At 40.6% G+C, this 13,763-nt stretch overlaps 1 protein-coding gene across 4 annotated transcripts in view; it reads right to left on the bottom strand.

Annotated features, from left to right (window-relative positions):
• The window catches only part of MSRB3 (methionine sulfoxide reductase B3), an 86,795-nt gene that overhangs the window by 34,048 nt on the left and 38,984 nt on the right, over positions 1–13,763 (bottom strand). For all 4 annotated transcript variants that reach the window (XM_054845397.1, XM_054845405.1, XM_054845414.1 and 1 more), the window contains one exon: positions 5,731–5,759. In XM_054845397.1, the coding sequence (XP_054701372.1) occupies positions 5,731–5,759 (29 nt within the window). The remainder of the gene's footprint in view (positions 1–5,730; positions 5,760–13,763) is intronic.

The following is a 13,763-nucleotide window of genomic DNA, read 5'->3' as shown; positions in this document are numbered from 1 at the left end:
TGATATTACTAAGTGCCCTGCTGCTTCAGGGACCTAAGGTTTCAGGTAAGTTAAGTTTCTTTTGGGTTTCCCTAGCAGCAAGTATCAGTAAGAGATGCTCACTTACAGGATGCCATTTGGTTTTCATTTCTGTCTTACTTGAGTGAAGAGTTCCTTGTGCTCTTCATAGTTGCACTGAGGACTTTCACACAATGGGACTGATGACAGGCTAGGGGAAATCAGGGCTGATAGCATGAGTTTGGAACGTCTATTGCTGAACATCTGGCAGTGTAGCCAAGAGGAATTTATGAGAGGAAAACATCTGACCACCCCCAACCTTATAATTTTCTTTGACTGTTCTCTAGCACCTGTGCTGAATCATGTAGCCTAGCAAGTTAGTACATCATAGGGGCCGCATTAACAGAATGATAGCAGTAAATACAAGAGATGAGAAAGGAAAAGATGGGAACTTTGATGGTGATAGAGGACTGGCAGCATTGTGCAGTGCTGAAGACATGGGGATACACTCATTCTGGTGGAAAAAGCCATGTGCAGAGAGGAGAAACGACCTGCAGAGTCACTGGCTGACACTGTAAGTCCAGACAAGGCAGGCGAAGGAAATTCCAGGAACTGTTGGGGGCTCCTTGACTTGCTTTGTATTTGACTGCTGGGGCGGCAGGGATCCAACAAAAGCTCGTGTGTAGCTATCCCTCAGGACAGCCTCTAGCTGCATGGGCAGCTATTATAGCTTCATTCCTGATACTAATCAGAATGTTTCCAAAGTATTGACACAAACAGTGATATAAAATCACATAGGTAAATCTCTACATTTCATTTAATCTCTATAGACACACAGCACAATCAAGCAGGGAGACAGAAGAACGGGTTTTGGAGATGCATCTCTCTTTTTGAGACAAGCAGGAAGCTGACACAGTGAATGATGAAGAACACAGCTGAAGGCACTGTGCACCCTTGGGCAACTCCCCTCTCTTCTGCCAGTGCACACAGGCATTTCTACAGCACAGCGCTTCCACAACCATCACTTTACTGCACCCTGCGCACTCCGACTTCCTCCATTCCACCGTCTGAGTGATGTATATATAAAAGAGACTCCAGCGGAGGCCACATGTATTGTCCAGAGACATGGCCTTTCTTTTAACACAGAACAAAACTCAAATTTCCTCCCCTTCATGATTTCACTGCCGACACTATCACTTGACTATCACATGGCTCACCTCCGCAGTGACATGCAGGATACACCAAATATTACAGGAGATTCCCCAAGAAAACTCCAGCCCTCCCAGCAGGCAGTAGGAGACTCACCATTACCATTCCCTGGTGACCAGTGGGCATGCTGAGACAGTTGTTTGCATTTTCTATGCTTATTTTTCAGTTACTAAAGAGGGATTAACAGTGTTCAGTGACAGCTTTGGAGACCTACAAATTCTTGCTATTATGGAACAGCATAATGAAGATCTATTTTTCTCTAAATTAAAAATATATTTCATTAATTGATTATTCCAATATAATTCTTGCATTCTTAAATTCTAAAATTTGCTAACCAAGCACATAGCACAACAAGCATTTTAGAAACTACCAAAATACTAATAATTAGAACAAAATTGTTTCAGCTGTGGTTTTTGTGGTTTACTTTGTTCCTTAACAAATTTTGAGAAAAAAACCCCATTTTTCCTACAAGCTTTTTCACTTTCAAGTACTTTTTTGGAAAAAAACCTATTTTCAGTACCAGTGAAATTCATCATATTGTGACAGGAAAGCAAAATTGTTTCATTTCATAAGATCTTCTAACAGCATGAAGCTAACCCCATGGTCTCCGAGACAGAAATTCTGCCAGCTATGGACTTATAAAGAATCAGCAGAGAAAAAGAAGTTTTTCAGATGGAACTGTTAGTCATGATATGAAGAATGTGTGTCCCCTACAGATGTTATAGCTATTTATATGATAAATCCCGATCATCACTGTAGGAATTTTACAGCCTTCTTTTAAGCTAATGCTCAAGTTCAAATTAATCTTCTTTTGACAATGTTTGCCTAATATTTCAGTGTTGAACAACATTTCCAGGGTTACATTTACAGTGAGCCTACTGAGCACTTTTAAAGCTGTATTCCAGACTTTGTACTTGCTTCAGAAAGACTTACTTTAATTCTTCAATACTTCACACATATTTCTAAGAAATACAACTACAATAAGCATTGATAAATGTTTAACAAGGGCACATCTAGACTTGCATGGAATTACCATTAGGGTTAATTTAGAGCACGCGACAGGTTGTAGAACAGCTCCCTAGAAGAAAATATTCATTCTAGAATAAAATTACCTCATTCTCACGTTCAACACTTGAACTGTTTTGAGTAGCATGAGATAAATGAGAACAAAGCATGTTTGTTCCAGTTTGCAGGATCATTGGTTTACTCAGGAATCACAGTCTGGGGAATTCAAAATGAAATGAGGGATATGAAAATACTTTAAGGTGTCTCCAAGGAACTCAAGGTTGCATACATAGAGAGTCATTGCTGTCAAATAGCAGCAGCCCTTTTAAAACCAATTTACACACTTCAAAGGCCCATGTTATGCAGAACATGGTGCTACATAGGGCACTGCACCCCCCCCATACCAGAGGAAGATTTTTTTACGAGGATGCCTCTCTGCCATCACCAGCGCATCCTTCTACTCCCTGCCTATACCCTCCTGTTCACTCAGAGGCAGCAGGAGGTCTGGGCTTATCGTCTGGTTTTGGAAAGGGTTGGCAAACTCTTTGGTGGGGAAACAAAAACCGTGATGTTTTATTTAGGTGATAAAGGTTGACTTGAACTCAGTATCTCACATATTGGGAACAAAAGATAAACTCTAAGTGCTTGCACGATCTGACCATCAAGAAAATATTCTTGGTGGAAGAACTGAGTACTGTCCCTATAAAGGGAAGGCTGCTGTGCTTTTCACAGATAAGGGGTTTTTTTCAGTCTTGGTGTGGCTGGCCATGAAATGCACTTTGAGGTTATGGAGTTTCTGTGATTTCTTTTTTCTTAAAATGCCATTTTAATTGTGTGCTTAATCTGTTCTTTTGTACTATCTTTTAACATCTACCCTTGGTTGTTACCTGAAACCTGTGCTGAAAGAGGCAGCAATGATGAGACCGAGGCCTTAAACCTTGGTAATTCTCAGTTTCAAGTACAGCATTTGGGGCGAAGAACAAAATAAGACCAGGAGTCCAGCCGCACACTTTGGCAATCCACAGTGGATCGCCAGGCAAGGAGCCTTAAACACCTTGGGGGTGGCCAGGGTCCCACGACAGGAAAGCCTGAAGCTATTCCAACCAAAGACTTCCCCAGGGATTTAGGGGAAAGGAGTCATGAGCAGAAGATGAAAGTGAGGCTCTGCAGAGAAAGGAGGAATAAATCTAAGAAATTCCTTAGCCCCAGACCTTCCCGTACTATATCCCTGATGGTATACAAAGTACTTTGACATCCATGGTACCTGCTGATGTTGACACTCAGCAAAATAATGTTAATCACCCGCTGCAGAGAATTCTGGTGTGCATCCAGAGAATATTTAGGTGCAGCAAAAAAAGTGGAGACAGAGAAGATCTTGGGTCTTCTACTGCTCATTTACATTTATGGAATTTTTGTGTGGTCTCCTGTAAATGGTCTTTACTTCCAAATTCTTTTGCACCTCTGTGTGCTCTGTGCTCTTGGGGAGATAAAATTGCATCAGGCATTCACAAGGCCAGAGCTCTGGCCTTGTAAGACTAGTGCCTAAGGAGTGCCTTCAGAAAAGCAGGGCAGGGAGAGCAACCCTTGTCCTCTGGTCTTTGGGCAACTGGGCTTTCCAACACCCCTGTGTGAGGAATAAGACAAACTATGCCCAGAACACAGACCCAAGCTCAAGGAAAGCAAGCCTGCGGAGCATGCGCAGATGAAGAGGAGACATTTAAAAGTTCATGGTCACCCTACAGAGCCCAGTCACAGAGGCCTGGTGACACCTACTGAGCAGGTGTTTGCTATAGCTGCGACAGTGCCAAACTTCTATTGTTGCTCTGTGCTCCCTAGGAAACACCATACCCCTGCCTTCCTGGCCAAGGGGTGCGGCGCACAGACTAGTGCACCTAGCAGGAGAACTGCTTCAAGAGAGAAAGCCAGAAAACTGTTTGCAGCTTAATCCACCAAGCAAATCTAAGTTCTGCAGAGAGCATTTTCCCCTCAACAGAAACGTGAGATATTTGACATTCTGCTCCACATCCTAGTTTTGGTGAATTTACTAAAAGAATGGGGGTAATGGCAGACAATGTGTGAAGCTATCCCCCCACGTAAAACTGTTTTGTCGAGATCCAAGAAGCAATCTTAGCACAGAGTTCATTCAAGCAATACTTAAAGCAAGTAACCTCAAACTCACGGACTAAAATCATAATAGAAGCAAGATGACTCAAGTATACAAGATGTAGGAATTGGCTATATAAATGCTTCCTGCTGTAGATTTCACTCCCATATAGTTCCAAAGATAAAATCTAATGTGGAAAGAAAAAGCAATGTAATACCTCACATTTCAAATCCAAATCATGTTGTAACTGGGATAAAAGGAAACATGCTATTTCATAAATACTCTGATTAATAGATTGCCCAGAGAAGTTGTGGATGCCCCCTCCCTGGAAGTGTTCAAGGCCAGGTTGGATGGGGCTTTGGGCAACCTGGTCTAGTGGAGGGTGTCCCTGCCCATGGCAGGGAGGTGGAACTAGATGATCTTTAAGGTGCCTTCCAATCCAAACCAGTCTATGATTCTATGATTCTATAATATATATTGTAAAATTCCTATCATTATAAGCAATTACAATCACTACATTAAGCAAGCTATATGGAAGATAACATTGGCCTAAATACAAAATTGCGATAATAATATCAGGTTTTCGCTTAAAACACACTTTTTCATCTTAAAAAAAAGTCTATTTGGAATTACTTTTTCAGGCAATGGACATTTCAGCTAGTTTCAGGACAACAGCCTATTCTTAATTTACTATTGTTTAAGGAACATCCAGGAATAGTTAACTGAATAAATAAGAGTCTGGTATTAGGATCTCTGTTTTTCCCCCAACTGTTCCCCTGTTTGCTGTGTTTTTTGTCTTGTTAGATACACATTAACCTGTTAGACTGACCTTCACTTCCCTCCCAATCCCTACAACACATTAAAATTCTTTAAAAAGACAACTTGAGAGAGACTGCCTTTTGGTAAACCTCCTAAAGCGAGCTCTACAGACTGGTCTGGCATCCATTGTGTACATGCATCTGTCACGAAAATTTGATGACAAATCATCTGTTTCCTGACAGATAGGCTGCACTGACTTCAAATTCCCATGAAATGCCTTTGTCCACCAGGAAGAAAAACATTCTCCTTTAAAGCAGTGATCATTCTCAAACTTCACTTCACTCCTCCATTTGCTTTAGTCTGCATTATCATTTATTTGTACTATAATTTTTCTGGATCAATTAAAGCCTGTCACAAGATACATCTTCCTGATCATCTTTTGGGAAAATGTAAAGAGACAGGAACTAATGAAAGGAAAGAAAGCAAATGTTTCACAGTAATAATGCTGTTTTCAGAGGGTGAGAAATGAAGATCCTTTTTAAGACTGACCTACCCCAGTTTGTTTAAAACTAAACTGAACTTGAACTGATAAACTACTCTTTTGAGATTAACCTGAATAGTGTACATTCAGCAAAACACTGTAAATCTAAACATACCTGAATTGGAGTCAAACTTTGTTTCTGACCTGCAAAAGAAAATAAAAAGATTGTAAGTTACAAGAACTGCTTTATGCCGTAAAAGCCATTTGTCAGACCCACACCCCCCCGCCAGCTAATATCATCTTTAACAAGACTGTCTACCTCTATATGTTAATATTTAATGCATTCAAGGGCATTTGAACCTGGATAATAGCTATTACCTTTAATATTTGAGGGTTTTTTTACAATGTTGAGTTACAAAGAAGATATTTTAAAAGACAAATGACAAAACGAATGCAGAAAATAGAATATAAATTTAAAACAGGATTAAATTATATGCTGTGAATCATGGTACACAGTGTTCCTATGAAATAAGTATTGTTTTCATTCATTTTCATTTTTGAAAAGTCATTAAGAGGATTTAATTTATTCATGAATGTTTCCAATCTATTTTTGAAGCAGATACCGTTTCATTAATGTCATATGTATTGTATCCAATGATCTGTACTTAATTGTACAACATCCTAGGAGGGTTTTGTTTGTGTGTGTCTTCAATTTACTCACTCTGCACATAGGAATAAGTGGTTTGATTTTCTTAAAAGTGGAAAGCAGGGGGGGTGGGAGAGAAGGAGAGAGGAAAGGAGCCAGACCTAAATTTTAACTTGTTTTAAAGTCTTTGCAAAAAGACAATGATGTGTGCATTATGCACCATTAGCTTTGGTCGTGCACTGCAGATTTTTCTCTAACAAGTAGTGTTTTCTTCTAAGGGCTTAGCACTTAGCAAATGAACCCTATAACCTATATATTTAATAAAAGGAAGAAAAAATTAGCCCTTGTGGGAACATCATGTTTCAGATATAGGTTAATAATACTTGTAAATGTAGAAGCCTTTGAAGATCTCAATTCAACTGTGGGAAAACTTAAGTTGGGTAATTACTCTCAAGATGCTGCTGATGTGCTGTCAAGCAGAATTAACCCTATGACTAGGCCTATCTACACAATCTGCTATAAGACAGCATTGTCTATATCGAGCTCTCAAACCAATTAACGGGCATGTTCCAATCAGATTTATATTGCCCACTAACAATCAGTTGTACACATGGTCATGGCTGTCACAGCAGGACACGAGGTCTGACCAGCAGGAGACCTGTTAAAGGATGTTACATTGGCAGCAAAATGCATTTCCTCAGAAATTCTAAGAAGGACGTACAATGTTGGATCCTTTTACGTTGCACCAGGGAGGGGATGCATTTGGGGAAGCTGCAGGCCTTCTTTTTTCAAAAATAAATGACTGAAGCTCAAGAACTAATTGCAGATTTATTTTATTTTAGAAGCTTGTACATGCAGGTATGTGTAGATGTATTGTACACATACTCTCTGTATTTTATATAATTGGTATTGTAATCCCATACCAAAGACCTATCCTACAGCAAACAAATATCAAATAAATCATAACATAAAGAAAAATTAACATGTCCATGCTGTTAGTTACAGTTAAAGGAAGGAAACAACTCCTGTCTCCCTTCCTGCTCATTCCCCACCTTCCCTCAGTGCTCACAATCTTCTATGTCTTAAAAAGAACTCTCGGGTAGTGAAAAGATGGAAGGGAAAAAAAACATAACTTATCTTCCTAATTGGTACTTACAAAGTACCACCAAAATCACTGAACAAAGAAAGTATGTTGCTGACATGCCTTCAAAAACACCACCACCAGTAACTGCTGAGGGCACCAGCCCATGCTCCTGTCTGGCAGCGTATTTCAGCTAGTATTTATGCCCAGCAAGATAAAACCCCTACCTTGCGAAAGGTGCGTGCCAGAAACTGGGGGGAATTCCACTGAGTTCCAGGTAAAGCCACTTACTCGGTATTTTATTTACAATATTCTTCTCAAGCTGCAGTATATCTGTCTAGACTGTTCTCTCTTGCTCACCACTGTATCAGCAACACCTCACTACCTACGTAGTCAGAGACAACGTATGAATCTTACTCTCAGTGTCTTTTTATCTGCATAATCTCGCTGCCTAAATTCCAGATACTTGGTATTCGTTGGTCAAAAAAAGACCCTGGTTCTCAGCCTGCATGGCTTGGCATGGACATATGCACTGCAACTTGCAGCATCAACAAACTGGCCCCGGGGCCAAGATGGCAGAGAGTACATGGGGAGGAGGGTCACAAGGGTCACCGGACACTGTAATGAGTACCAAAGCTCCAAACAGTCATAAATTACTGGACAACAAATCAGGAAACCGATACGGGGTGATAAATGAATAGAACTTTGTCTGGCAACAGCAGAATAGCTATGAAAGAAAACACAACATGGGAGGTAGCACTAGGAGCCACTGAGAGGAGAAGGGTCACCTACGTTATGGTCACCATGTCACTTGTGCAAAATTTAGGACACAGTATGCAGAGATTTTAGAAGGGCATAGAAGAAAGGGAGGAAGATAATGAAGCGTCTTTGGCATTGCAAATAAGCAACAACTAGCAGATGAGAGAGAAGCACTCTGCAAGAACACAAAGTCATCTTGACTACCTGAAGGAATGACAAATCTTCCAATGATTTCAATTGAACTAGCATTTTTCCCCTAGATCTTCCAGTAATTACATCTTTTTCTTGACAGCACGCTAGACAAAGGCATCGGAAACTAGTTGCACATAGATGTTAAAAATATGCAACTAAAAAATGGCCAAGGAAAAACTTCTCTGTACGTTGTTTGTTATCACTGTACACACTCTGATATGCAACCTAAGCTTCGTCCCGACAAGATGCACCTTACAGAGCCAGGCACTGACTTCACAAACTGTCTTTAATCATTTATTACACCAAGAGGGGGCAAAAACCCACCCAAAGAAAGAACAGCTTTTGCATGTTTTCTCTACTTTTGCCCCACAGGAGTACTCTGAAAGTCACGGAATCATTCATAAATATCTTTGGAAAGGAGTCTATATGAATAAAGAGAGCAAAAAGATATTTATAAAATGCTTTCCATTTCCAACTGTGATATGACTCAAATACACACAACACATGGCAATACAAATGCCAAATAGCTCAACTACCAACACACAATATACAAGGAAATAGCAAGCTACTGGAAAGGTTTAGCTAAGGACAAGGTGCCACAATACTTTTAAAGATCCCAGGAATAATTAATCAGGCACAAACAATAAAATACTGGTGGTCACTTTATCTGTACTGCACAGGATTTCAACCTGTTCCTTTTAAAAGACACTGTAAACCAGATGCTCAGACTGCCAAGTACTGAGAAAGAGAGAGAAACAGAGTAATGATAACCACCACGTGTTCCTATAGTGTGAATTTTCAACTACTGCCTTCCAAAGTATGACTGAAGTGCAGTTGTTCAGTGCCACATACTACGGCATGACCAGACACGCTACAGCTGAAGCTAACACAGATCTGCTATTTGCCAGTGAAGTGGGCTTTTGGCAAGGAGAAGGCAAACAGGACTTACTGCAGAACCTCTACTGCTGCATTACAACTGCCTTTTGCTTTCACCCTTCTTGATGAAGTCTTTATTAGGTTCTTTATTCAAGTTTTGTTGAAGCCAAACATTGGGAACAGCCTTTGAAAGCCCCACAACTCTCTCAGAAAGCAGCTGATGAAACCTCTGCAGTTCCGATCCTTTCATTTTAACACTGAAGGAGTCATTGACTTCTTTAGCTTGCTAGCAGTGCTGCAGTCAAGGTGGCCAGGACAGAAATGCTCAGTTGTGAACATGTCCCTGGACATTGTGTTGGCCCATATCATACCCATGTGAACTAGCACTCTCCTAGACAGGAGCTAGGCAAGGTGCAGGGGAGGCTCAGGCCAGGGACAATTCCTCACAAGCAGGATGAACCAGGGCACTCTGTTTCGGAGGAGAGGAATTTAGATTAACATGCATAAGTCATGCCTTGTCACTTGCCTTTAAGGCCAGAGAAAAGGTGTTTGTATGGACATAGCCCTTCTCTTCTGAAAATGCAAACCATGAATTGGAAATGGTCACTGATCTTGTTCATGAGCCCAAGCTCCAAATAACAAGGCAAGCTTCCAGAAAGAAAATTGTAGAAGTATTCCAGTGTAAAAATTAATACCTGATGTAACTATCTAGGAATTTACAAGACCCCCACCATCAGGGAATCTGAGAAGCCCCTGAGCATTAAGAACCAAGTACATCCTTGGGCAGCAGCAGAAGCAAAGCTGGGCTTGCTGCTGTGTTGTGGCCAGGGGACAGACCCTCTGGTGTCTAATAAGGTGAAACTCCTCATAGGTACTTCCCAGAGCTGGACTTTCATAATGCCTCTCTCTTCCACCCTCATGTGGGTTCTCTGTTATAATACAATAATATATATATTATTTACAATAATATTATCTGGTATAATCTAATAATATAGTTGAACTCTTGTTCTGGTCTCTCCTCAGAGAGGGCTTGAATGTGATCTCTCTCCTGATTTCATGAAAGTTTTAAGAACTTAATATCTTTGAGGTTTAATAGCTACTCCCCTGTCAAATCTGGCCGAAATTGGCAAGTAGATTAAATGATACAGTTTTATTATTAGGAAAGGATTTACATACGGACAGCACGATGCTGTAAGCCTTACTTCCTTAGGAAGCCTAGTTAAAGGTGTATTTTTAATCTTGCTTTCCTGGACTACAGAAAAAGATTGATTCACTGTTGATGGATGCTCTGAGATTTTCTATTCGGCATGTTGATGAAAAGCCAAATTCAAAAAGAGCATTTTAACATCATGTTAGTCAACAAGTAGTCTCTGCATGAGTTCTGTCCAGAGTTTTTTTAATGTGAGAGTTACAAAGAAATAAATAGAGAAATATACAGCTTCTGTAGATCCACAACCCACTTTACCTGATTTTTACTTCAAGTACATAAATACACATAGTAAAGCGTAAGGTAGGTTAAGACTAGCTGAAAATTAGCTCTTCCAAGCAGAGTGACTGATAAACAGTCACTACAAAGCAGTGTGAATTTCAAACAGGATATTACATATCGGACTTTACAAAGAATACATTGAAATTTTACAGTGAAAATATCAATTAAATTCTCAGTGGAAGTTGTCTATACACATCTCTAGGATTATGGAACTCTTTGTATTTATTTCCTCTTACTTCTAAGTACATTCAACACGGATTTGCAGTTCAGCAATGCTCAGCAATAAGTAAATCAAAACAATTTCACAGGCTTGTCTCAATGAGACCTTGAACAAGTCCCCTTCTTCTTTTTTGAATCCTAATCCATATCTCCTAGGAAATCTACATCAATCTTTTGCCCTTTGGAAAGGACACTTGTTGAAATGTCCTCTGCCTAGCAAACTGTGAGATCCCCCATATTCCTGGTCTTGTTTTCACTGCTGGAGATGGTCTTACTCAGAGAACACAAGCAAAAGGAAATCTCAGGTTTGCTGTTGTATTGCCTTGTAGCTGGCAGTCTCATCTGACTTGCTCCTTGCACAGCCAGTGACCTTGGCTTGGAATAATTCAGACAGTGCCTTACTACATTTGTGGGCAGCAACCAGCCCAGTACAACAGAGCTGACCTACTGAAAAAACAAGGCCAGGTGCCTTGTGGATCAAGGGAAAAAATGAGATGAAGTGTTTTTTGTTTTCCAAACTTGCTCTCCCTCTCCTAATCCTTAACATAAAACTCTTTCCAGACTTCATTGCTTATATGAGAGTAGTGAAATAACATTCAGCACCAGCCAAGAAGCTGCCAGTTAGAGGATATTAAAAACTACCCATGAGCCGATTAGGAGTGCAGAATCATTTGCTGCAACGACTGCAGCTTTATCCGCAACACTTGCCAAGCATCTAGTGAAAGAAGCTTTTCCCGAGAGCCACCCAGCAGCTCCACCCAAGGGCAGAATTGTACCGTTCTTGCTCCAAGGGGCTCCTGAGGATCAGGAGTACAGAGTCCTGTTCTAAACCACCACAAAAATTAGTAACTGCCAGGTCAAGCTCCAGCGACGGTCCCATGCTACAGCTGTGATAAGCTGTACATAGCTTGGCACATCTTCAGCATTCAGGTAGGATTAGATGTGGATTCAGCATTCAGGTACGTTCAGATGTGGAAGATGCCATGGGCCGATTTCGCAGAGCAACTTTACTGCAGGGACTGCAGTAAATACAGCATTCATATTGAGGGTCAACCTCAGAGATGGATTAAACCAATGGCTCCGAGGAAGATGAGCACTCTGCTGTCTTGATTTTTGGTGAGATGATTAGGAATGCATAACAATTTGTCATCCAGCAGTGACACAGCAGACTCAAAACAATGGCTGGTTTCAACCAAAAAAATGATGAAGCAAGAAGAAACCAATGCTCGATGATAACAACTTCACTCATTTTTAACTCCATCAGCCTTTTCCAGGGGGCAATCACAAAAAATTGCAGAATCTCTTGCAAGTTTTGAGATCCTCAAACCTCTTGGAGCTACACAAGACCTAGTAAAAATCTGCGTTTGGATGAGAATTGTTTGGTAATACTGCCTGCTGACCGATTCCTACACTGGTGAGAGCCGACTTACTCCAAACAAAAGTTATTAAACAGAAGCTGCTGGTTTTGACAAAGTTTTGTGAGGAAATTGAGTCAGTCAGGGTGGATAAAGTTGCTCAAGTACTTCTATTAGATGTTATTAGAGATGCTACAGCAGTTACTTCATATGGTCTCTCCTAGTCAGATAGCCAGTGCTGATTTGTCATTTGACCTGCTCAAAGGATACAGAGATTATTAAGAAAGCTTAAAGACCATTAATTAAGCACTCAGCACTGGGGCAAGGAAATTCCTCATATAGATGTAGCCTGGTGATTGAAATCCTCCCTTCTGTTGTGAAGTCAAAAGTGGTACAATGCTAATGGCACTGCAATATTGTCCAGCCATGCTTTGCTTTTCTTGTGATTTGCTCTTGGATGTCTGACAGATGTTGAGAAGACCTGACACAGTTCAACGAAAATCAAATGAAAACATGACATGAATAAGGGTGTTGCTATTTCTCCTAGCGCATGTTCAGAAGAGCCAGCACCATTACCAAGAATTCCTTCCAGGAAGCAATAAAGGCAGCAGCGGGTAATTTATGAAGCCTTGGCAATTCATTCCTTGGCCCTAAAAATTGGAAACTGACACAACAATAATATTTCTTTTTTTTAAAAAGGAAATGATTCTCCCAGGCTTCCCAGTTCCCATCTATACCACACCTTTCTCACACAGTCCTGCATATGGTAAAGGACATGACCGTGGTTTATTAAATATGGAATAGTTCCTCTCCTATGGCAATAGTGCAAGTCGTGAATTTCACTCGGGTCCGCTCTAACTTCTTCTTGCCATGGCTGTGGATGGAATGGTATTTTTGCATGATGTACAAGAAAATGCCTTGAAAAATTAAAGTAAGTGTAATATTTCAAATACACTTGACCCTTAGAAAACACTGAGGATTTGAGTGGTGTAGGTGGCTCTCTGTGAACTGACACAGAAACACACAACCTTGCTGCTGAGGCTGTCCAGCCATAATAAATGTGGCTCACAAAAAATTAACGCAAGCAGGTATAGTTGATAAGCACAAGTTATTTTTGTTGGTAGATTATTTTTCTATCGGATCAATGTTCTGCATCAAGACATGCTCCAGCCACACCAGGCAAGGTCCAGCAAAGGGGAAGCCATGAAAAATCCCCCTAGAGAAAGGTGGGGGGGGGAGCAGGGCTGCTTCCTTTAGCATAAGCCTGCAGCTAGACTGCAGTAAGTGTAACACAAAACCAGATAAGGGCTGGCTTGCAGAAAAAGGAGGTCCTTGAGATGAGTTTATTGTCTCTCTCATTTATTGCTTTCTTTAGGCAGCTGTACTGGGATGTAGGAGACTGTCTGGCATGGAAGTTCAGAGATGGAATAATTAGATTCAATGGCATGATTATGGATTTTATGTGTGAGGCACCTTTGATTGTGGAAAAAGTTAAAGCATGTTCTCCATAAAGCTTGGGAGGTTTCTCATAACACTAGTACAAGTAGGTAGATGAAGAGATGTTAAATTCCTAATTGTTTCTTTTATCTTT

The sequence above is a fragment of the Grus americana genome, chromosome 1 (genome assembly GCF_028858705.1).
Source record: "Grus americana isolate bGruAme1 chromosome 1, bGruAme1.mat, whole genome shotgun sequence".
NCBI classification, from domain to species: Eukaryota; Metazoa; Chordata; class Aves; order Gruiformes; family Gruidae; genus Grus; species Grus americana.
Note: the sequence above shows the minus strand (reverse complement) of the source record. Positions and strands in the feature narration are given on the sequence as shown.